A 25,756-nucleotide genomic window follows, 5' to 3' on the forward strand; every position below is an offset into this window, starting at 1 on the left:
TACAACTACCTACCATTACAACACAACTTTTACAACGCATACCATTACAACGCATTGCGCTGGGGGGCGCTCTAGGATAGGGAATAAGTATAATTTACTATCCAACACCTTCCCTAGTGTCCACGGGGACTGGAGTTGGAATAGTAAATTATACTTACCACTATCCAGCACCTCTAAGCGCTATGCGTTGTAATGGTATGCGTTGTAATGGTCGCGTTGTAATGGTAGGTAGTTGTAATGGTATGCGTTATAACGTCATACATCCATCTGAATCAATCAAACACTCTCACCCAGTCGAAAGATCTGGGTTTATTCCATCACCGTTCTTTAGCCCACTCTGCCACCCCAGTTCAGACATGGCTATATGCAAATCAGTCTGACCCTGTGCCTCATGGGAACAGTCCAGCCCGAACTGCCAAGCCATGCCTTCCCTGGACTGGAAACAAGCTTCCGAGGACCGGTTTCTGGCATTCCAGCTGCCTTCAGCCCGGCTTGCTTGAATCCAGTGGCAAAGTGAGCAAGGGACTCACGTCTGAGCATACCCTGCCACACTTATGGCGGCCAAAAGTGGTACAAAAGGGGGTGGTGATGGACGGAGCATCTGAATCAATCAAACACTCACACCCAGTCAAAAGATCTGGGTTTAATCCATCACCGTTCTTTAGCCCACTCTGCCACCCCCGTCCAAGGGGAAATGCATGCATTGTGGACAGTAGCACGTTATTTAAAGCACAACGCGTGAAGTATGACCTGCATAAAAGACAGAAAACACTGCACTTTAACCCATGGATTTCCCAAAATATTGGAGAATGTTAATACCAGATAGAATAAACTAATGCAGTGAGTGCGTTGCTAATGTAATGCATCCAATCTTTTCAACGAGGGCCAAGCGACTATAAAATAATTGAAAAAAATAATTAGCAACTACAGTTAAATATTTATTTTCTGTGAAAAAGGCTGCTTCAACCATCGAGAGGAAGGTAATCTGGATTATGAAAAATAAATGACAGGTGTTACCTTCATCAACAGCTTGGCATGTAAAACCATGAAGGTCGATATCCAAAAACAAAAAGCTTTGAATGTAACCTTACAATGTCCCAGAGGCTGCGCATAAGCAGAGGTAGTATGGTAGCTACTAATAGTAAAAAAAAGAAACATTTAAAGCATTCAAATATGCCACATTTCCTTCAGATGGTTTTTATTTATTAGAAAAAAGTTAGTATAGTAAAGTGAAAGTTGCACACATAGAAGGAATTCCTTTTCAGGACATGTACCGGACAGACTGAGTATACAAACAATGCTCCTATGTTGTTCCACATCTTGAGAAGACCTTAGTCTGAGAATTGGTGTGGCTTATTAACCTCTGTGCTATTTTAGGATGAGTCAAAATTCTTCCACTAGACAAAACTACGGGGCATATTATCAAGAACGGTGTTAAAAATGATTGCAGGTTTAGCGGCGGGAAACTGCCTCTAAAGCAGCGATAATGGGCTTGACAATACGCCGTAGAGAATTCCAATAGAAGCCCAGGTTCTGGTGTGAACCTGGGCTTCTATGGGAATTCTCAACGGCATATTATCATGCCCATTATCGCCACATTAGTGGCAGTTTTCTGTTGCTAAAGCTGCGATAATTTTATCGCCGTGCTTGATAACATGCCCCTCCCACCCTCTCCCTCTCTCCAGGAAGAACATTAATCCATGGAGTGATCTTGACATTTTTATTGCTGCCTCAAAATTGCTGGAGGCAAAGAATACAGCAGCAGTTGATTTTAAAATCATAATGTATGGCGCCCAAAGTCAGTGCCTGGTGCGGTCGCACCGGTCGCACCGCCCGAGAGCCGACCATGCATGTAACTATTATTGAAGCATTCTGCTTGTGAAGGTGTGGGTTGTCTTGCCTGAATTGTGGGCTATAGTGCATGATGTGTTATGGCAACTGTGTAATGTTTATTCTATGCCAGAGCTCTTTCAACCGGAACTTGAAATAAGAGCTACTTCAAATGCTTGTAAAGAATACGCATTTTTCTGGCTGTCTTTGCTGGAAATTTCCTACATTATTTCATGCCTTCGGGATGTTATTCAGTTGTTGATCTGCAGTTACCAAGCAGCTTGTGTGGTTGATGTGAATTCACATAACAATGAAAAACGTGGCACTTGTCAGGAGCATAAACTTAGCAATCTGAAAACACTGTGCTGCAATAGGAGAACTGATCTGGTCTTTATTATCTTCCGTACGACTAGAACCGTGTAAAATTACGTTCAATGATGCTGGCATATTTTACGCACCGTATTAGGTTTGACCAGTGACACAATGCGAACAATTTCTTACCAGCCTATCCACCATTTTGTCCACACCCGGCCACCAAAAGCTCTCTCTAATAAGACGTTTCATTGACGACATGCCAATGTGACTCTGGTGAGCGAGAAGAAGAATCTTCTCTTGTAAGGATTGGGGTGGAATTAATTTACCAGCCTTGAAAAGTAAACCAGAAAACTCTTCAATTTCCGATGAAACCTGGGAAAAGGGAGCTATATCCGGAGAAACACCCCTAAGGAGTGGCCAACCATTCCTGACAAAATCAAACAGCTGTTGGCAAATCACATCCTTGCCAAGTTCAAGGAACCATTCCTCCTCCGACAATGAAATGAACTCCTTGGACACACAATCTCCAACAGAAGCGACAACATCAATGTCATTAACCAAGTTTGAAGAGTCCTCACAAGGAAACCTTGAAAGAAAATCAGCAGTCACGTTACATTTACCAGGCACATATACAATATCAAAATCATACTCTTGAAGGCGTGAAGTCAAACGAGCTATACGCGCAGTGGAGTTCCATCCACCACCAGGGGATAAGATACCAACTAAGGGTTTATGGTCGGTGCGTAAAACAAAACGATTTCCCCAAACATAATTCCTGAAGTGCTCCACCGCCCAAATACAAGCCAGAAGTTCCTTTTCAATTACGGAGTACCTTCTCTCCGTGGGAGACAAAGTCCTTGAGGAGAAGGCAACGCACCATTCGTCCTTCCCTGATGACTGACTTAACACACTACCAATACCATAAAGGCTGGCATCAACAGTAATGATGCACTTCTTGTTGACACAAAAGGACTTTAAAGTAGGAGCATTTACTATCTCCTCTTTGATCTGTTTAAAAGCTTGTTCCTGCTTCTCCGACCAAACGAATTTGGCTGAACTTCTTGTAAGTTCTCTGAGAGGCTCCATTTTATTTGCAAAATTTTTAATAAATTTGCTATAATATTCGCAGAGACCTGCAAAAGATAGTAACTTTTCCTTGTTGTCTGGAGAAGGAGCCTTGACAATGGCATCCACGAGACTTTTTTTAGGTACAACTCCATCCCCTGAAAGTGAATGGCCCAAATAATCTACTGTCTTACAAAAAAACTTGCACTTACTAGCTTTGATGGTCAAGCCAAACTCCTCCAACCTGGAACAAACCTCCCTAAGGTGACCATCATGTTCAGAGATATTTTTTGAAAAGATGAGGATGTCATCTTGAAAGCATTTGACGTAGACACTCAAATCCCTGAATATGTGATACATTGCTCTCTGGAAAACAGAAGCGGCTGACGCTAGGCCAAAAGGCATTCTTTTAAATTGAAACAAACCATGGGGAGTGATGAAAGCGGTGAAGTGTTTTGAGTCTTCTGTGAGCTCAATCTGGTGGTATGCAGACCTAAGGTCTAATGTGGAGAACACACAGGCACCATCAAGCATACACAGCATTTCATTTATGTTAGGTAACGGGTGACAATCTGTAACCAAACATTTATTTAGCGCCCTCAGGTCTACACATAGCCTAATTGTTTTGTCAGGTTTAATCGCCAAAACAATAGGCGAAACCCATTCAGAGGATTCAACCTCCTCTATGACACCATCTTTGACCATGTTATCAAGCATGACTCTGAGCTCCTCTCTGATACTGATGGGAACCCCTCTCAATTTCTGTTTTAGGGGCACCGTATTAGGTTTGACCTTAATTCTGTGCGTAAAACCACTCAATTTCCCTAGTTTCTCAGAAAATACGTTAGGAAAGGAGATGGATAACTCTTTTGACATGGACGCTAGGTCATAGTCGCCATCAGTTATAGCCAGGACACAGACTGGATCTTTCAACCTAGGATTTAACGAGATCCCCAACTTAGCTTGATCCCGCCAACCTAGAACATTCACACCTTTAGACGCAACATACATCTTAATAATGGCTGAATTGTTTTTTACAATAATAGGAACTTCTTTAAAACCTATAAACTTGATCTTGGAAGTATCAAAATTGTATGCATCAATATCAGGTTCACATAAGGAATTCACATCAATTAGATTACCAAATGACTCTGTACAGTAATCACGAGTGATTATAGTCCACGGTGAACAGGAATCCACCATGAGCTCCAGAGTTTTTCCTAATATATTCACTGAACTCTTTGGAGAAGGCAGAGTATCTGCTAGTGTCATGTCGAACGAAGACTGTATAGAAATTACAATGCCAGACTCTCTAACCAGCTGATCATTACCCTCTCTCTCCGCAACATAAGATACATTACTATTTGTTCGTTTGTAAGTACTATAAGAAGGTTTCTTGTAATCATTAACTGGTTTAGTTGAAGTTTTGCAATATTTAGAAAAATGACCAGTGCGATTACACTTATTACATTGTCTATTCAGAGCAGGACATTGTGGAAAGGAAGCTATATGATCCGGGCTTCCACATCTAAAGCAATAAAATTGTTTGCTTTTGCCCTCGTATTTGTTAGAATTTTGGGTTTTAACATTCACAGTGCTAACATCACCAGTGGAAGTAGAGGGAGTAGGTTGAACAGAGACCTTGTCTAAGGATTTGATCCATTTGTCAGACTGTTCTAATGCTTTGGCTGTACTTATGGCAGTCTCCAAACTGGGATCTCCTAAGATCCATAACTGCTCTTGTACTTTTTTGCTTTTAACATGCACCACAATTTGATCTCTAATCATTTCGTCGGTCATCAAACCAAAATTGCAATGAAGAGAAAGTGCACGCAAAGCAGTTAAAAAGTCATCGAAACACTCACTCTCATCTTGTACCCTTGTATAAAATTTAAACCTGTTCAAGGCTACACTGGTTACTGGTTTAAACCTTCCCTCTATTCTGTGTACAGCTTCATCATAGACATTTGAATCACCACCAGATCTCACTGGAGGTAAAGTCCTAAAGACAAGTTGTCCTTCTGAGCCAAGACAATGTAAGAAAATGTTTTTTTTCCTTTCCGCCGACATCCTTTCACCATCCATAGCCTTAAGGTAAGTAAAAAATTCTTCCTTCCACCTAGTCCAAGGGATGGGCGGGTCTCCTTTGGTTTGTAAGAACTTTGAAGGTGGGTCGAATTGCATACTGGCTGTAGCAAGGTGCTCACTCTCTTTTTTTTAAAAAAAAATTGAACAGTTTCTCACAAGTAGCAATGTACATCAAAAATAACAGGTAGTATATTTCAAGTCTTTTGTTTTTTTTTAAAAAGAACGTAATTCTGGTAAAAGTATATGAAGGATAATGAAATTATGTCTAATTCAGTCTTTCCGCGTATAAATATACTTTGTTTTACCTTCCGGCGTGCAAAACTTGCCTGACATCGGCTTTTCAGCGTCTCCGGTGATCGTGTATCACGTTGTCATGGATACACAAAATGGCGCTTGAGCGCGTAACGTGATGACAACAGGAGCGAGCTAGTGGCGTGATGACGCAGCGCGTGAGCGAGACGCAACGTGTAAGAACACGTCAAGGAAAGTCTCGAGCGCTCAGCAAGATTCCCTCGCGCACAGCAGGAAAAGGAGTAAAAGAGTTTAAAATTGAATTATTGGGGTTTTATACATCACCCAAACGTCGGAGAAGAATCGCTGAAACCGTCAGGATAAGCACAAGACACGAAGGTAGATGCGGTAAGGTGCGGTAAACTTCTTGTCGTTTTCTTTACCGTTGGAAAAGCGGAAAACTTTGAAAATGTGTAGAACAGCGCCGATGGGTCGTATTTCTTCGTAGATACAACGTAGGAGAATAGTTCATATTAGTTTTAAGGATATTTTCCAGGTTGATTCTTTTTTCTTATTTTTAAAACTGGTACAAAAATAGAAATTTTCTGCTCCTGTGCTTCTGGGATGGTGGCAGAAATAGCGGTTTCCCTCGTCGCCAATAAAATGATCCAAATATGCATAAGTTGATTTTCCAAGAAAAGGGTTTATTGATCATACAGAGTTGAAGCACAGCACATCTAAACAGGTACCAATAGAGATCTAATGAATCGGTTGGTCTGGAATCTGGAACCCAGGATGTAAAATGCAGGCACGCATCATACATTCCAGGCAGCAGATTCAGACAGGGAAAACAAGGCAGAATGAATGTAAAACAAAATGCAACAGCATATTTATTTAATCAATGGCTTTTTTCAACAGCATATTATTTTTATTTCCCACTAATAATTTACCACAAACTTTGATGTCTTTAATGGCTAATGCAATGTAATGGGTAATAACACTTATAAGGTCCCAAGGGCGAGACCTAATGGCTATGCCAATGCTTGTTCTAATAGCAATTGAATGCGGCTGTCGAGCTATCAGCACATTCTCAAAGTGAGATTGTGGCAATCGTACACCAGTTCACTGGGAACATCATACGGCAAGTGGGACATGGGAGAGAGAGGGACCATGATCACGGCTGATGCTCCTGACTGAGGTTAGTGTCTTCGGATAAAAATGTACACAAAGGAGATAAGACTACAGCTGACTCACCTTCAGATGATAGGACACCAACACCTTCCCATACTTGGTCTTCCAAAGATCCTCTCGGACCTTCTTCAGGATTCGAAGACTGTCACGTCGGCGTCCTCCATCTTCATCAATATTTTCAAGCAGCACTCGTTCAATTCGAGAGAAAGAATATCTGACCAATGCAAGCAAAGCACATCAAGTTATTGAAACAAAAACAGAGCAGTCCCTGGACAGATTACTTATGCTATACAATGAGAGGGTTCAGACCTTTTAATACATCCTGAGAGGTTAAGGTCTCATTCAATTTTTTCAAACCATCAACATTTTAATATTTTAGATATAACTCTTGCCTATCCAGCAACCCATTTAGAAAGGAGAGCCGCCCCTTAGCCCACTATGACATGGTGAAGACCCCAGTAAAACTCATTTCACTTAGCCATCCCTCACTGTTGGCTTCACTATCATTCTTCCACCCATCTCCATCTAACGTTCCATCTACATCCTGCAACTGCTTAATGAATCACTTTTTAGGTCTCACCTAAGCAGTGCACATGCTCTGCCTAGGAGGGGACTTTTTGGAATCAATCAGCATTTTGGCCAAAAACGTGGCCGTTTTGCATTGCTTTCTATTACAACGCGAGCACGTTTGACGTTTCCCTTGCTGGGGTGAGCTTTGGCGACATCTGTTTGTAATTATCTTGCAAACAGATTGTGCCCCTGCCCGCTCCCAAAAGGGAAACGCTGTGTCTGTCTGGTCCCTGTTACCATGCAGAGACTGCTTTTTTTATAATCTGCAGCACGTACGGCTTCCACCACCACCACCACGTCCACCACCATGTCCACAACATGCACCGCCACTACCACGTCTACCACCACATCCACCACCATGTCCACCACCACGTCCACCTCTACCACCAGGTCGACCACCACAATGTCCACCACCACCACATTAAAAGCTGGTTCACAAAAATAATCTGTTCCCAGGGTTTGGATTTATGTGCTCTATGTTACTCAAACTTTAAAAATTGCACTGGGTAAAGCTGCTACTTAATCCGAACCCCAACATATCTTTCATCACAAATTAAGCAGTAGGAAAGCAGCATCAGCTAAAACACTATTAAAGTTTAGTGCATATGTTCTTTGTTACGTACATTTAAAAAATAAATACAGAGTGTGAAGCTGCTGCCTGATGAAAATACTCACACTATCTTTGTTGCAAATTAAGCACCAGGAAGGCAGCGGTAGGTACGTATCTCAGAAAACAACTGTAGCTTCATGTTTGCAGCTACACCCAAACAAAATTAGTAGCGTTAAATAAAGCAGAATCAATTTGTACAAATACTCTATACATTTTTCAGAAAATAGCTTGCACGTTGCTTTTGTAATGCTGTTAATATAATGTAATGGATGGCGGGAAATGATCTACGGCGGGGCAAAATGGCGGCTGTGTGAGAGACCACTGTGCTGTGTGCTCCGACCGGTGCTTTAAACTAAAGAATGCAGATTAAGTAACGCTAATGGACCACTGTGCTACTCATCGATGACTCCTAGCTATGATTCCAAGAGCTCCTATGCCCGATAATATTACAGCAATATAGACTTACTAGCAGCCCGTCCCGACGTTGTTCGGGTATGAATTGCTGCCTGCCAGTAGTATATTGTTTTGTAGGATTTCGTTTTGATAGCATTTCGTAACTGTGACAGGCCTGTGAAACGCTCCGATTTACAGTGCACTGCTGATGCACTTAAGAGTGCGCATTCAGTAGTGTGTGAACTCGAGTTTCCCTACTTTATTTTTCCTTGCAATATTATATAGCGCGAACTCGACAACATGGCATGAGCACCGTACACATTCATTTGTGGTAGGCACGGGGAAACAAAGCTATTTGCCTGGAATCACAGGATGTTGAGCTGATGCCTAGATTCGAACGTAGCTCCCCAGCTCTAAAGTTTGCAATTCTAGAACTTGTGGCGGGAGGTGTGTCTAAATGTGTATGTCGGTGCTGGCCATCAATGAGAGAGACCTTTGCATTTTTCAAATGGGTGGTGAAAAAATATGAGTATGTTGCTGGAGATGTGGGCCGCCGTGCCACCAATGTACTTACCGGGGGAGGGTAAACACCCATTATTCCGCAACGTTCTTTCCGCATACCATCACTCCGCATACTTTCATTACGAAAGTACCATGACTCCGCAATGCCATTATAACGCATGGCATTACATTTTATATGCTTTTACCACGCATACATTTACAACGATATTCGTTGTAAATGCATGAATGATAAAAGCATGTTTTTTAAAAATATTTGGATAAGGTAAGTATGGGTATAGGGGTATATGTTTTGGGGTACTGAGGTATATGTTTTGGGGTGTGTGGGTATTTTAAGGGTTCAGATATAGTATTGGGTTATGGGGTACAGGGGTAGTTTTAGGGTTTAGGGATAGGTATGGGTTTTGGGGTACAGGGGTATTTTTAGGGTTCAGGGCTAGGTTTGGGTTTTGGGGTATAGAGGTATTTTAAGGGTTCAGGGGTAGGTTTAGGTTTTGGGGACAGGGTTATTTTTAGGGTTCAGGGCTAGGTTTGGGTTTCGGGGTACAGGGGTATTTTTAGGGTTATGGGGTACAGGGGTATTTTAAGGGTTCAGGGCGAGGTTTGGGTTTTGGGGTACAGGGGTATTTTAGGGTTCAGGGGTCGGTTTGGGTTTTGGGATACAGTGGTATTTTTAGGGTTCAGGCCTAGGTTTGGGTTTTGGGGTAAAGGGGTATTTTTAGGGTTCAGGGGTAGGTTTCGGTTTTGAGGTACAGGGGTATTTATAGGGTTCAGGGCTAGGTTTGGGTTTTGGGGTATAGAGGTATTTTTAGGGTTCAGGGCTAGGTTTGGGTTTTGGGGTACAGGGGTATTTTTAGGGTTCAGGGGTAGGTTTGGGTTTTGGGGTACAGGGGTATTTTAAGGGTTCAGGGCTAGGTTTGGGTTTTGGGGTACAGGGGTATTTTAGGGTTCAAGGGTAGGTTTGGGTTTTGGGGTACAGGGTTATTTTTAGGGTTCAGGCCTAGGTTTGGGTTTTGGGGTACAGGGATATTTTAAGGGTTCAGGGGTAGGTTTCGGTTTTGAGGTACAGGGGTATTAATAGGGTTCAGGGCTAGGTTTGGGTTTTGGGGTACTGGGTTATTTTTAGGGTTTAGGGATAGGTATGGGTTTTGGGGTACAGGGTATATTTATAGGGTTAAGATGGGTTAGTGTTTAAGGGTGTTGGGGTATTTTAAGGAGTAAGGGTGGGTTATGATTATGGGGTGCAGGGGTATTTAAAGGGAGCAGGGTGGGATTAGCACACAATATGAGACATGGCATGAAGGGTGGAACGTACCACACGCCGCCAGCATTTGTCACGCCCCCAGCACACGCCCACAGCACAACACAGACACGCCCACAAGGGACTACTTTGCTGGCATAGCTTATGTCCTTCTGCTGCAACTGTCCTTTCCAACGCTGTATTGGTGTTGTGAATGGTGCTGTGGTTCCTGAGATTACCCGCCTCAAAGGTTTGGGCTCTCTCTTTATTATATTAGTATGGATAAGGATTAATTAGGAAAAACCAGTGAGGTGAAAAACGGCGGCGATGGTGACGGAGCTCCCTCTTGATGGGAAGAAGCCGGCTAGGGATCACCTAAGAATATTAACCTACTTGATCGGCCTCATTGTGCTGCGATTATTGTGGAGACTGAGATCCAAGGGCCCATCGCTACATGCTGAAACCCAAAGTGTAACAAAGGAAGAAATATACCTGACGGCGTCTTGCGAGGGGAGGATCGGCAGACTCAACATTATGGCCCCAAAAAATGCAGCAGTACTGGCCGCCAAGACCAGAGCAGCGCGGCAGGCTCAACGGGAAATCGGCGAGCTGACAGGGAAACAGGGCAGCGGCACAGGCATCATTGCAGAGGCAGAGGCAGAGGCAGCCCCAAGCTCTAAAACCCCCAAGCACGGAGGCTCTACAACAAGGAAAGGAAGCGTGGCCGGCCCGTCGGTGGTTGACCTGCTCCGGAAAGCCCCAACGAAACTCCTTCCGGATCGTGGGGGGAAGAGTCAGGTATGAGAGCCTGTTCTGCAAAGCTCTGTTCTATCGCGGACTGACGAACGATGCGCTGCTACAATTAGCGCCTTGGATGCATTAGGAATCTCCGATACCCCAGAGGGGGGTGAAGGAATCAATTCAAAGGCCAGCAATGAGAGCAATGAGATACCGGAGGTGAATCTGGACATTACCCACGAGGTACAACGAGAAGGTATGTCCCCCTCACTCTCTCTCCCAATGACTGCCATAAATGTGCTTGCTACTTTAGATGGGGTAATTGATAGTAATATTGGAGCTAGCACTGACACTGAAGATGCAGACGGGAGAGAATTTCCCCGAAAGCAATCCAATATGTTGAATGGATCTGCTCCCGGAACTGGGGGGATAAAAAGACACCAGGTGCAGGGGGACCTCATATCGCCCCAAATTGGTTCTGTTGAAGGTAATACAGTGATAGGCACTACTAAGATTATGGCTATGATAACAAACCCTAACCCGGATAGAGCGGAAGCCATAGGAGCCATAGGAGAGATGGATAAGGACCCTAGTGATTTGTATTCATTTTCTGACGAAATTGAATGGTCAGAAGAAATTGAAGCTGAATCTGACCTAACTACTGAGAGTGATGATGGTATAAAACTAAATGATCCTAAGGGGGCTGAAAAACTGTTCTGAAAAGGAAAAAAAGCCATCACGTAGAAGGAGATCTTGCTTGGGATTATACTCTAACAACTCAGTTTGTTACTACATCTGGCTCTTTGAGTGCCCCACAGAATCCAACCCACTCAACACAAGCAGCTCCAATTATACCTACACTAGATACTGTATTGGACATTGTGCTTCAAGCTATTGCTGCGCACCGCGAGGAGACTTCTCAAGATGGGCGTAAAGCCCAAGTAGCTCTGCGTAAGGTGTAGGGGGTGGTACACAAATTAACAAGAACTGGTAACATGTTAAACGACCAAATAACTGATGTTGAGTCTCAAATTGTTACCAACGAGGCAGAGGCAGAGATTGCTGCAACCCATGAAGAAGTTGAATCCCATGAGACTGAACTTGCTGATGTAAGGTGGAAGCTGGAAGATTGCGAAAACCGCCTGCGAAGAAACAACTTATGCGTCTAAGGCATTCCAGAGGCGGCAGAGGGAGATGACCCTCGCTCATATGTGATACAGCTTTTTCGTGAATCCTTGCGTGAGCTATCCAGCTGGAATTGGGACATGGAAATTCAGAGTGCACATCGTGTTCCCCTTACTCTGAAACATCCACTAAAGCCGGGGGGATATCCACGAGCTATTCTTGTTTATTTTGGAAACTTTCTTCTTAGACAAGCAATATTTGAGAAAGCCAGACCTGAAGCTAGACATACCAGAGGCCCGATCTCCTACTTCGTGCGCCCAGACTTTTGCCACGTAACTGTCGAAAGGAGGTGGAGGCTCCGTCAGCTGATCAAACCCTTTCAAGAGAAGAAGGCACAGGCCAAGGCACTGGATTTAATGCACTGATCACTTTGTTCACCAACAGTCACATTCCTCACATTTATTGAAACCTTTGGCATCACAGAATGAAGTAATTCTGATGTATCGTGTTTGCTTTTTTACAAATATAAAGACTTTCTTTCTAGGTCCTTGTTTTCAGAGAGGTTATTTCAATGTGTATTGAGCTTACCTAGCCTTTTTCAAAGTAATTCTCATTACCCAACAGAACCACCTTTGTATTTAACCCCTTCCATGCTCATGACGGAACAGTTCCGTCATGAGCGTCGGTTGGCCTGTGCTCATGACGGAACCGTTCCGTCATTGTTCCATAAGCCCAATGGAACGTTCAGCACAGCACAGGAATTTGAGCCGCGCTGAAGCGGTTAATATAGAATATATACAGCATATAGCTGCCTGGACACAGGAATTCTTGAGTGTAACCGATACAGCACTTCGAGAGGCATGGTCTGGGATTGTTTTAAAGCTGCTCTAAGGGGAGAGACTATCAGCTTTGTCATCAGGCGCAAGAAAATACAAGATAGTCTTAACCTTCAACATATGCATGAATTGGCTAAATTGGAAGAAGAACATGTCACCTTAATAATGCGAGGGGAAGATGGTGGAAACACTCATGCTAGTTCTCAAAACTGAGCTTAATAGTGGGTTCACTCAAAAAGCAGCAGGAACCTTTCAGACAAAACAGAATGAAATCTACGAAAATGGAGAGAGGGTGGGAAAACAGCTGGCACTACATACCCGCCAGAAGCAATCCTATAATGCGATTACTTCTATTGATTTTGAGGGTCAGAGATATACAACACCTGTCGGTATTGCTGAGATTTTCCGGCATTATCAAACATTATATCAAAACGAGGATGAAATTGAATCAAGTGATATTAAAGAATTTCTAAGAGCATGGTTAATTGAGACGGGCCGGGTAGGACCATGGATGACATTACTAGAGAAGACCTAGAAAAATAAATTACGATCACTGAACTGCAATTAGCTCTCTCAGGCCTGGCCTCTGGGAAGGCCGCTGGCCCAGACAAAATTTCACTAGAATTATATAAAATCCTCGAAGGGCAAATATCTCCATACTTGTTAGATCTATTTTTAGGGATTCCATGGAGCGGTATTCCACCCGAGTCATGGAAGCAAACCAACATAGTAATTTTTCGCAAAAAAGGAAAACCTTCCTTATACCACCCAATCTCATTGATTAACTCCGACTCAAAGTTGTACGCTAAGATTCTCGCCAACCAGCTCGGTAGGGTCATCGAACATCTGGTCTCCCCATGGCAGCATGGCTTTATTCCCGGAAAGGGTACTACAGATCACACTCATAGGGCCATTTCTCTTTTTGACATCATGAGTGTGACGGGGGGCCAGATGTCGATGATCCTACTCGATGCTGAGAAGACTTTCGATCGAGTTTCTTGGAAATTCTTATGGGAGGTGCTTGAACTGAATTATTTTGGACCCGGGTTTGCCAAATCAATCAAGGCAATGTATTCAGACCCTAGGGCTAGATTTTGAGTAATGGGTACAGAATCGGGGTTAATCAATATACAAAGAGGCACAAGGCAGGGCTGTCCATGCTCGCCGATATTGTTTGCCATGTATAGCAATCCACTAATCTTAAAATTAATTGCATCATGTATAATAGAACCCATCATGGTGGGTATCTATGAAACTAAGATACTGGCATACGCCGATGACGTGGCGGTTTTAACACCTAACCCTGCTGAGGCAATCGAGGAAATCGAGCGGATCACCCAGGCCTTTGGTAACTATTCGGGGTATTCACTTAACCGAGATAAAACAGTGGTTATATGTACGGAAAATATTGCCTATGAGAATCCAAAGAAAGTAGATAACGCTATTTATCTGGGAGTTTGTATCTTTCCTAGGGTAGAAATTATTAATAGACTTAATTACGAACCCCCAATGAAGGCTATAAAAAAAAAACTTATCAGGGTGAATAGACTTCCCTTATCAATTATTGGCAGGGGGAATTTAAAAAAAATGAATATTCTTCCCAGGATATTATATTTACTTCGAGCCATTCCCCTGATAGTTGAAGATAACATTATTAAAACTATAGAGTCACATATGTCTAAATTCATCTGGCAATACGGGAAAATCAGGAGGGCTTTGGCATATCTATCTTTACCTCAGCACAGGGGCGGTTTGGCGATTCCTAATATAACACTATATTTCTGGGCAGCTCTTCTCCAGCAAATTACACCGCTGATTAACCCTTTCCATGCTCATGACGAGCTGAGCTCGTCATGAGCCACGGCGCTCCGGTGCCCATGACGAGCTCAGCTCGTCATGAGCCGTGGAACGCTCGCATGCAGGGATAATTTCCCTACTGTGCTGAGCGTTCCATGGGAACGGGTGTGGTCATGACGAGCTGAGCTCGCATGAGCATGCGGGCGCCGTGTGCGCCCCCCTACCCCCCAGCACAGCGGGAAAATAACCCCCGCAGGGAAGGGGTTAATTGGAAAGTACCGACTGAAAATATACAGGATAGTGAGATACCGTCAATATATGAATTAGCAATCAGGAATAAAGCAAAAGGGCTTTTGTTAAGACAATTAGAGCCATCCTACTTTAAGAAAGTGAAATTTAAGATCATTCATAATGCATGGAAAATATGGAAAAAGTCCTCCAAACATCTAACAACCCCAAAATTTAATAAATATACCCCATTATGGCATTCTTCTGTATTACCAATACAAACTAATGATAATACTGCCAGAAAATGGGAACGTTTGGGGATCGCTACAGTGGGGGATTTTCTCTGTCACGAATCAGATACCGGGTTCTTGAAACCTTCATCTAATTTAAAGGCACAACTATATAAAACTATTTATAATTTATACTACACGCCAGCTAAGTTATACACTTGGGGTAAAAGAATAAATGATGAATGCCCAAGATGCGGAATAGGCCCTGCAAATCTAATACATATGTTCTTTGAGTGTGCTAAATTAGATCCCTTTAAAAAAATGCTATCTGATTACTGGGATGAAGTGTTTGCTCATATAGTACTGGTATCACCTACATTTTATATATTGGGCTATGATAATACTCTTAGTCACAGCAGGGATGAGGTAACATGTTTATTCCTGGACACGGCGGTTTACAGAATAATATTGGCAGCTCGGTGGAAGGAGGTTGATCCTCCCAATTTTCAAATGTGGTTAACTCGCTTTTTAGGAATCTACAATCTAGGAAAAACTATTTATGAAGCCAGAGGTAAAAAATCTAGAATACGTGGTTGCCAAATTTGGCAGCCAATCGCTGTCCCTCACCACCCCTTGTTGTAAATATTTTTGTCCACCCTAAGCCTGGAAGGGTATTCTCAGATGTGAGACCCTTGCTCATTGCACCATCAGGATTCAAGCAAACCGGGCCGAAGACGGCTGTAATGCCAGAAACCGGTCCCCGGGAGCTTGTTTTCTTCCCAGTGTAAGAATTGGCTTTTGTAGTTTGGTTTGCCCTGTTCCCATCATGCACTGGGACAGGAACAGACTAATTTGCATAAAGCCAGGTTCTGAAACTGGGATGGTGCAGTGAGCTAAAAAACGGTGTTGGATCTAGCCCTGATCTCTTGACTGGGTGAGAGCTTTCTGCTTAATTCAGAGACTCTGTCCCTCACCACCCCTTGTTGTAAATATTTTTGTCCACCCTAAGCGTGGAAGGGCATTCTCAGATGTGAGACCCTTGCTCATTGCACCATCAGGATTCAAGCAAACCGGGCCGAAGACGGCTGTAATGCCAGAAACCGGTCCCCGGGAGCTTGTTTCCTTCCCAGTGTAAGAATTGGCTTTTCTAGTTTGGTTTGCCCTGTTCCCATCATGCACTGGGACAGGAACAGACTAATTTGCATACAGCCAGGTTCTGAAACTGGGATGGTGCAGTGAGCTAAAAAACGGTGTTGGATCTAGCCCTGATCTCTTGACTGGGTGAGAGCTTTCTGCTTAATTCAGAGACTCTGTCCCTCACCACCCCTTGTTGTAAATATTTTTGTCCACCCTAAGCGTGGAAGGGTATTCTCAGATGTGAGACCCTTGCTCATTGCACCATCAGGATTCAAGCAAACCGGGCCGAAGACGGCTGTAATGCCAGAAACCGGTCCCCGGGAGCTTGTTTCCTTCCCAGTGTAAGAATTGGCTTTTGTAGTTTGGTTTGCCCTGTTCCCATCATGCACTGGGACAGGAACAGACTAATTTGCATACAGCCAGGTTCTGAAACTGGGATGGTGCAGTGAGCTAAAAAACGGTGTTGGATCTAGCCCTGATCTCTTGACTGGGTGAGAGCTTTCTGCTTAATTCAGAGACTCTGTCCCTCACCACCCCTTGTTGTAAATATTTTTGTCCACCCTAAGCGTGGAAGGGTATTCTCAGATGTGAGACCCTTGCTCATTGCACCATCAGGATTCAAGCAAACCGGGCCGAAGACGGCTGTAATGCCAGAAACCGGTCCCCGGGAGCTTGTTTCCTTCCCAGTGTAAGAATTGGCTTTTGTAGTTTGGTTTGCCCTGTTCCCATCATGCACTGGGACAGGAACAGACTAATTTGCATACAGCCAGGTTCTGAAACTGGGATGGTGCAGTGAGCTAAAAAACGGTGTTGGATCTAGCCCTGATCTCTTGACTGGGTGAGAGCTTTCTGCTTAATTCAGAGACTCTGTCCCTCACCACCCCTTGTTGTAAATATTTTTGTCCACCCTAAGCGTGGAAGGGTATTCTCAGATGTGAGACCCTTGCTCATTGCACCATCAGGATTCAAGCAAACCGGGCCGAAGACGGCTGTAATGCCAGAAACCGGTCCCCGGGAGCTTGTTTCCTTCCCAGTGTAAGAATTGGCTTTTGTAGTTTGGTTTGCCCTGTTCCCATCATGCACTGGGACAGGAACAGACTAATTTGCATACAGCCAGGTTCTGAAACTGGGATGGTGCAGTGAGCTAAAAAACGGTGTTGGATCTAGCCCTGATCTCTTGACTGGGTGAGAGCTTTCTGCTTAATTCAGAGACTCTGTCCCTCACCACCCCTTGTTGTAAATATTTTTGTCCACCCTAAGTGTGGAAGGGTATTCTCAGATGTGAGACCCTTGCTCATTGCACCATCAGGATTCAAGCAAACCGGGCCGAAGACGGCTGTAATGCCAGAAACCGGTCCCCGGGAGCTTGTTTCCTTCCCAGTGTAAGAATTGGCTTTTGTAGTTTGGTTTGCCCTGTTCCCATCATGCACTGGGACAGGAACAGACTAATTTGCATACAGCCAGGTTCTGAAACTGGGATGGTGCAGTGAGCTAAAAAACGGTGTTGGATCTAGCCCTGATCTCTTGACTGGGTGAGAGCTTTCTGCTTAATTCAGAGACTCTGTCCCTCACCACCCCTTGTTGTAAATATTTTTGTCCACCCTAAGCGTGGAAGGGTATTCTCAGATGTGAGACCCTTGCTCATTGCACCATCAGGATTCAAGCAAACCGGGCCGAAGACGGCTGTAATGCCAGAAACCGGTCCCCGGGAGCTTGTTTCCTTCCCAGTGTAAGAATTGGCTTTTCTAGTTTGGTTTGCCCTGTTCCCATCATGCACTGGGACAGGAACAGACTAATTTGCATACAGCCAGGTTCTGAAACTGGGATGGTGCAGTGAGCTAAAAAACGGTGTTGGATCTAGCCCTGATCTCTTGACTGGGTGAGAGCTTTCTGCTTAATTCAGAGACTCTGTCCCTCACCACCCCTTGTTGTAAATATTTTTGTCCACCCTAAGCGTGGAAGGGTATTCTCAGATGTGAGACCCTTGCTCATTGCACCATCAGGATTCAAGCAAACCGGGCCGAAGACGGCTGTAATGCCAGAAACCGGTCCCCGGGAGCTTGTTTCCTTCCCAGTGTAAGAATTGGCTTTTGTAGTTTGGTTTGCCCTGTTCCCATCATGCACTGGGCCAGGAACAGACTAATTTGCATACAGCCAGGTTCTGAAACTGGGATGGTGCAGTGAGCTAAAAAACGGTGTTGGATCTAGCCCTGATCTCTTGACTGGGTGAGAGTTTTCTGCTTAATTCAGAGACTCTGTCCCTCACCACCCCTTGTTGTAAATATTTTTGTCCACCCTAAGCGTGGAAGGGTATTCTCAGATGTGAGACCCTTGCTCATTGCACCATCAGGATTCAAGCAAACCGGGCCGAAGACGGCTGTAATGCCAGAAACCGGTCCCCGGGAGCTTGTTTTCTTCCCAGTGTAAGAATTGGCTTTTGTAGTTTGGTTTGCCCTGTTCCCATCATGCACTGGGACAGGAACAGACTAATTTGCATACAGCCAGGTTCTGAAACTGGGATGGTGCAGTGAGCTAAAAAACAGTGTTGGATCTAGCCCTGATCTCTTGACTGGGTGAGAGCTTTCTGCTTAATTCAGAGACTCTGTCCCTCACCACTCCTTGTTGTAAATATTTTTGTCCACCCTAAGCGTGGAAGGGTATTCTCAGATGTGAGACCCTTGCTCATTGCACCATCAGGATTCAAGCAAACCGGGCCGAAGACGGCTGTAATGCCAGAAACCGGTCCCCGGGAGCTTGTTTCCTTCCCAGTGTAAGAATTGGCTTTTGTAGTTTGGTTTGCCCTGTTCCCATCATGCACTGGGACAGGAACAGACTAATTTGCATACAGCCAGGTTCTGAAACTGGGATGGTGCAGTGAGCTAAAAAACGGTGTTGGATCTAGCCCTGATCTCTTGACTGGGTGAGAGCTTTCTGCTTAATTCAGAGACTCTGTCCCTCACCACCCCTTGTTGTAAATATTTTTGTCCACCCTAAGCGTGGAAGGGTATTCTCAGATGTGAGACCCTTGCTCATTGCACCATCAGGATTCAAGCAAACCGGGCCGAAGACGGCTGTAATGCCAGAAACCGGTCCCCGGGAGCTTGTTTCCTTCCCAGTGTAAGAATTGGCTTTTGTAGTTTGGTTTGCCCTGTTCCCATCATGCACTGGGACAGGAACAGACTAATTTGCATACAGCCAGGTTCTGAAACTGGGATGGTGCAGTGAGCTAAAAAACGGTGTTGGATCTAGCCCTAATCTCTTGACTGGGTGAGAGCTTTCTGCTTAATTCAGAGACTCTGTCCCTCACCACCCCTTGTTGTAAATACAAGATGCGGAATAGGCCCTGCAAATCTAATACATATGTTCTTTGAGTGTGCTAAATTAGATCCCTTTAAAAAAATGCTATCTGATTACTGGGATGAAGTGTTTGCTCATATAGTACTGGTATCACCTACACTTTATATATTGGGCTATGATAATACTCTTAGTCACAGCAGGGATGAGGTAACATGTTTATTCCTGGACACGGCGGTTTACAGAATAATATTGGCAGCTCGGTGGAAGGAGGTTGACCCTCCCAATTTTCAAATGTGGTTAACTCGCTTTTTAGGAATCTACAAACTAGGAAAAGCTATTTATGAAGCCAGAGGTAAAAAATCTAGAATACGTGGTTGCCAAATTTGGCAGCCAATCGCGGATTGGAGTAACGACCTAAGGAATGCTCTGTGAAGATGGTTCTGTTTTTTTTTTCTTCTCTTCTTTTCTTTTAATTCTATCTTCTCTTTTGTTTATAGATGTTACGCTTTTACAGTGTATATTGGGGAAAATTTAGGTTTTATCGTTTTAGATAAATATTATGAATGAGCTGTGATCTTTTCTATAATAATTATTCTGGATGTATCTAGATGTCTTTATGTATTTTTGTATATCTGAAATGGCTTAATAAAAAAAAAAAGAAAATAGCTTGCACGTTGCTTTTGTAATGCTGTTAATATAATGTAATGGATCAATGTATATTTTGTGAAAAAAGGCAGCCTGAAAGTCTGCTGAAGTGTTAGTTTCTGTGAAATTTCCTACACTTGAGGAAGGAAACCAGGCCAGGCTAATTAAGCGTAAACAAGCCAAGCGAGAAAGATTGTAATCTATTCATCTGCAGCATCTGTAGGGTGCAAATCAATGACGGCAGGATGCTAAAGTTGTTAAGGCAACCTATCCACATGGGCCATCCTAAAAGTGGACAAGGCGGTCACCGAGAAGCCCGCTTTCCAATCATGTGCCATTGTTTAACATAAACGATGACGCGCGCCAATTGTTAAGAGGGGCGGCCCTTTAAATGAGTTTGGACACTGTATCGAGAGCAGCGTATGCACTCTACTAATACCAGACGAGACCTAAAAAGGTTACTTATGGAGAGTACATTGAGTGCACAGAAGGGAGATACGTGTACAGTGTATAAAACACAAAACAAAAAAGAGCACACGAGGTGAAAAGAGTAAGCACAATGTAAACAATGCAAAAAGCCACATATAAAGTATAAAGGGCATGCCTCAAACGTGAAAAGCCAATATAGTGAACATTTCCTTTGGTTTTTCTTTGATATAGTGAACAGAGGCACAATTTGAGAATGAAGTGTAAAAGGCAAACATAACATTTAAAAGACTCATATGTGGGTAAAGAAGGCTGGTGTGGCCTAAAAAGGACACGCACAGAAAACACGCTGTGTCAAGCTGCTGCTTAATAACAAGCATTGGCATAGCCAATAGGTCTTGCCTTTGGGACCTTGTAAGTGTTTTGTTATCCAGCACAATATCCTTGGTGCAACTACAGCAACTGTTGCATGGCTAAACACTTATAAGGTCCCAAAGGCGAAAGCTATTGGCTATGCCAATGCTTGTTTTTTGAGTAATTGCTGTTTGAACTATTTATGAAGCACTTTAGATCATAGAGAAACACATTTTTTTCCCTGTTAGCCTTTTTCCATATGTTGGTGGTATAGCTTATAGTCTCTCCTCTTATTCCTGCTTTAAAGCTATCCCACACAACTCCCCTTGATGCACTATACCTATTAGCGTCAAAAAAGGACTGGGACCAGATTTTCATATGTGTGATATAGTCGGCATCCGCTAATAGTTTTTTATCAAACGACCAAGGTCTAGGAACCTTGTATGGTTTATTGATGGCCATATTTAAAACTAGGGGATTGTGATCAGACATAATTTTCGGAAGCTTATTTATTTGTACACTCCTAAGTAGGGTAGACGAGATCATGAAATAATCCAGTTTCGAGTATTTATTAAAAGGATGTGAAAAATAGGTAAACCCGGGATCTCCGGTCAGTAAATTTCCCCAAACATCATCTAAGCCGTGTGACTGCATCATTGACGTGATTGCTCTAAACACCCTTGGCTTCCTACCTATGTATGCGCTGCCATCCGTAAAATTTGCAGAGATGTTAAAATCGCCGCATACTACTATCGGGGTAAGCCAATCACTTAATTCATTTTCAATTTGGCTAAAGATTTCTGGCTCGTCTGTATTGGATCCGTATATTGTGCAGATAGTGAAACCTAAGTTCATTTCGCAAATTGCCCATCTTCCTAATGAATCCGCTTTGCACCTTTTGGCCCCCCCTAGCCCCACTTTACCAATTATGGCCACACCTCTTATCATAGAGGTCTGGGATGTACATGACAATAATTCATAGTTTTTAAAATTCAACCAATGTTTTTTGCTCCAGGGTAAGTGGGTCTCTTGTAAACATATTAAATCTAAGTTGATCATATTTAGATATTGTTCAAGCTTCCCCCTCTTTTTCCAATCATTTAATCCTCCTATGTTGAGGGATCCAATCCTTAGTTTAGACATACCTAATTTTTAAATATTTCCATAGCATCAACTTGTCCAGATAACTGATATATACACAATATACATAATAACAGCATGTCCTTTGTTTCAATTTTACCCTTTCATTCGGAATCACTTTAACAGTACGAACTCTCTTCAGTTTTCCATTTTCTCCCCCCACATCCGCCACCCACCCCACTTTCCCCCCCTCCCTTCCACACCCTCTAGCCCCCCCCCCTCCTGCCACCCCTTGAGGCAACCTGGGTTTTGACTCACCCAGCTGTTGGTGGCCGTGTGTTCCGCGCGCCTGGACCTGCCACCTGGCCTGATACTTTTTGGGCCTAGTGAGTGTCAACCTTCATAGCGCGAGTCAATAGTTCGTCGGCACTAGATGCCTTATTTTATTTAGTTACCATTATCTTGTTTCATTCTTGCTTCAACCTCCTTGAGATAGGCCTCTGCCTGGATTTCACTTGTGAAACTCCTTTTTGAGCCTTTGTAGATTATTTTTAACCGCGCCGGGTTTTGCAGATAGACCGTTGCTCCTAGCTTTTCGAAAGGGGAAAAAAGCTGTCGCATTCGCCATCGTCTTTCTACTGTTGCATGTGCAAAGTCTGGTCTCACAAAAAACTTAAAGCCCCTATATTCTCTTTGAGCCGTTGGTCTGGCCAAGTCATATATAGTGTCACGTACCAGAAAGTTTCCAAAGTTGACTAAAAGAGCTCTAGGATATTTTGAAGATTTCTCTAACCGTTTTGGTTGTATTAGTGGAAAGCGATGTGCTCGGCATACTTCTTTATCCATTTCCCAGGAGTTAAGTTCTGGGAAAGAAGATTTTAGTAGATTGATCATGTAGTTCCTTGGATCGCTCCCTTCCGAGCCCTCGGGAATCCCAAGAAAGCGAAGATTATTCCTCCTTGTTCTATTTTCTTGGTCCTCAGCTTTCATCATCAAGTCCTTAATTATTCCCTCGTGCTCCTTTGCTTGGAGTTGTAGTCTAGCGACATCTGATTCCAGGTTTTCTGCACGAGCTTCTACCGAGCACATTCTATCTGAGATTTCCTGGCATGTATTGCCAACTTTGTTGATAGCTCCTTCCAATTTTTGAATGGCGACATGATTTCTTTGGCTATCTTCCTTTACATCTTTATGAAAATTTTTGATTGAATCAAAGACTTCGCTAAGTGTAGGTTCTCTATGCTTCGGCTGTTCATCATCATCCAGGTTGTCGATGATATTCTTGTTTTTTCCCGAATCAGCATTTGTTTTGCGATAGGGGCTTTTGCGTGAGAGTTTGGTTCTCACTATTATTTGTTCTGGATTGCTCCCAGGATCTGTCGTTTCATCGTGAATTATATTTGGATGCCTTCTATGTTTATTTTTCTTTTTCCCCATTTTCTTTGGAGGTGTATAATCGTATAGTAGGGCATTCTTAGATCCAGTGTTTGCCGGTGAAGGTGCTTTTTTGTCCAGTTCCTCCTGTTTGTGATTGTCACCAAGGTCAGTCTCTTCACTGGATTTGCTGGATTCACTGGAGATTGATATTCCTGTCTCATAGATCTCTGATTCAGAGCTATCGGAGACTTCTGCAGAGACGTATTCCTCCGTCACACGGTTTATTTTTGAGACTTCTTCTGAAGTACTGCCTTTCACCAATAGATTAGTTTTTAAGTCTGAGTCTATGTTGGGGCGAGATCCGCTTTCTTCTCTCAAATTTTCATGTTCTAGATGTTCTACTAGGACTGCTGAGACTAAAACCTCAGATGCCGCAATGATGGTCTTATTTTGTAATCCTTGTAGATCCATTGTATATGGTGCATTTTCATTAAGTGGGCTATTCTGGTGTCTCTCTTTAATTGCTGGGCTGAATATGTTTGAGATTCTAGGTTGGGAACCTGTTGAGTGCCCAGTTATGTTGGCCGTGGCTTTTAAATTTTTGATCGTCTGTAATCTTTTGGCCTTTTTCTCCAGTAGGTCAAGATTCTCTCTGCTTGTCAATTCTTTTTCTTTTTCTGCTTCTTTTACTCTCTGTTTCTCCCTGACTTTCTTTTTTGATTTCTCGGCTTCCTTGTGCAGTTTCTGTTCAATCTGTCCGGTCTCATTGTTTCTATCTTTTCCATCAGTCTTGATAGCTCTTGTTTTGCCATCATCGTTATCCTCGTCGTTATTTTCCATCGCTTTGTAACCCCTAGTTTCGGGTCGTCTCTGTGTTTCTTTTTTCTTCTGAGATCCTTGTGAATTATAACTCTCTTTGGTATTTCCTCGGTCATCTGAGTTTTCTGCCCTTTCTTGACTTTCTTGTATTTCTTCTTTTTCATGATCTTGATCACCCTCACCCTCTACTCCTTGAGCCTGGGCCTTTGCTTTTGGTTTTGTCTCGGTTATCTTATCGTTCTTTATACCAGTTTGATTCTGTTTTAAAGTTTGATTTAGATCTTGAGTATCAAGTTCGCTGGTTTTGTCACTGGTTTTATCCTTATTTTTGTTTTTATCTTTTTCTTTGATCTTCTCGATGTCTTTCTCCATAGTTGTTTTGAAAGTCTGCATAGTAATTTCCGTGATATTTACTGCGAGCAGTACTGGGTTACCTCTAGCCTTGAATCCTCCACCTCTGAACCTTGAAGTTGGTTTGAGTAAGCTTGAGAATCCAGCACACGCTCTATTTCTCCTGAGGATCTTAATATCCAGATCTGTATTCTTCCCCAATTGCAAGTCTGAACAGATCTGCTGAAAGTTGTTTCTAGCCACCAGAGAGCCCATCCGTGGCCTACCTCCCTTTACTCCCGGTGTGCTGTTGCTGTTGTATCGTATTGTATATAAATTTGAATCTCTGTTATCCCTTTTTTTTAATTATTATTTTATTTATTTATTTTTTTCCCCGGGGGTGATTTTGGGGTGATAACTTATTATATTTGTTTCCCCCTTTAATCTCCTTGCTTTTCCGTTATATTTCCATTTTTTGACAAATATTCATCCACCTTTTGTATTATGTCGTGCTGTGCTCTTAGCTGTGCTGTACTCTTCACTCAATGCTCTCTTTTCTTTTATTATTCTCGACCCCCCCTGGGCTTTTCCGTGCATTCCGTGCTGACAACTAACAGCTAACAGCGTCAGCGTCGTCACCCTTGACAACAACGTGGTCTCTTGCCTTCTTAAGACCTGCAGTCGTGTCTGCAGATGATAGATGATGGCAGGCAATGAAGGCGATGAAGCTGTTGAGCAGCAGCGAACTTGAGGCGGTGAGCGGAGCGGAGCGGAGCGAGGGAGTGAGGGAGTGAGGGAGGGAGGTAATGGAAACAGAGATCGAGAAGCGATGAGGAGACGAGGAGGAGACAAGCACCGCTATCGATCAAGAAAGGAGAGAGCAGGTCAGCGCTGAACAGTAAGATACACTCGAGTCCAAGAGTCCTTTTCTCTTTTTTTCCTCCCAGTGTTTCACAGTGTACTTTTACACACCGCTAATTGATTCCTTTTTGATGTAGCCATGTACTCGTTTCACGCTTCCATAGTGCGCCTATTGTGAGCAGGCAGCACCACAAGCGTCTTGGCACTAAGAAGGGAAACCCGGGGATGCAGGTAGCTGAAGCCGACAGCTGAAAGCCGATAGTTGAAGAAGACCGGTAGCAAGGTTTAGCCGCTCTAGCTGCACTCCGTGTGAACGCGTGTAATTGCGTCTTCTGTCTTATTTCTTATTCTTTTTTTTCCCGCATACTTAGCAAACCTGACTTCTGGTACTCCGGAGCAAAGTTAGTTTATTCCATTTTCAAGT

The 25,756-nt window shown here is 43.4% G+C and overlaps 1 protein-coding gene across 1 annotated transcript in view; it reads right to left on the bottom strand.

Moving 5' to 3' along the window:
- Window positions 1-25,756, bottom strand: part of LOC147668826 (protein mab-21-like 3) — a 231,152-nt gene that overhangs the window by 78,201 nt on the left and 127,195 nt on the right. Inside the window, exon 3 of the mRNA XM_086948425.1 lies at window positions 6,784-6,934. Within this exon, the coding sequence (XP_086804551.1) occupies window positions 6,784-6,934 (151 nt within the window). The remainder of the gene's footprint in view (window positions 1-6,783; window positions 6,935-25,756) is intronic.

This window comes from Lissotriton vulgaris, unplaced genomic scaffold (genome assembly GCF_964263255.1).
Source record: "Lissotriton vulgaris unplaced genomic scaffold, aLisVul1.2 SCAFFOLD_2281, whole genome shotgun sequence".
Taxonomy (NCBI): Eukaryota; Metazoa; Chordata; class Amphibia; order Caudata; family Salamandridae; genus Lissotriton; species Lissotriton vulgaris.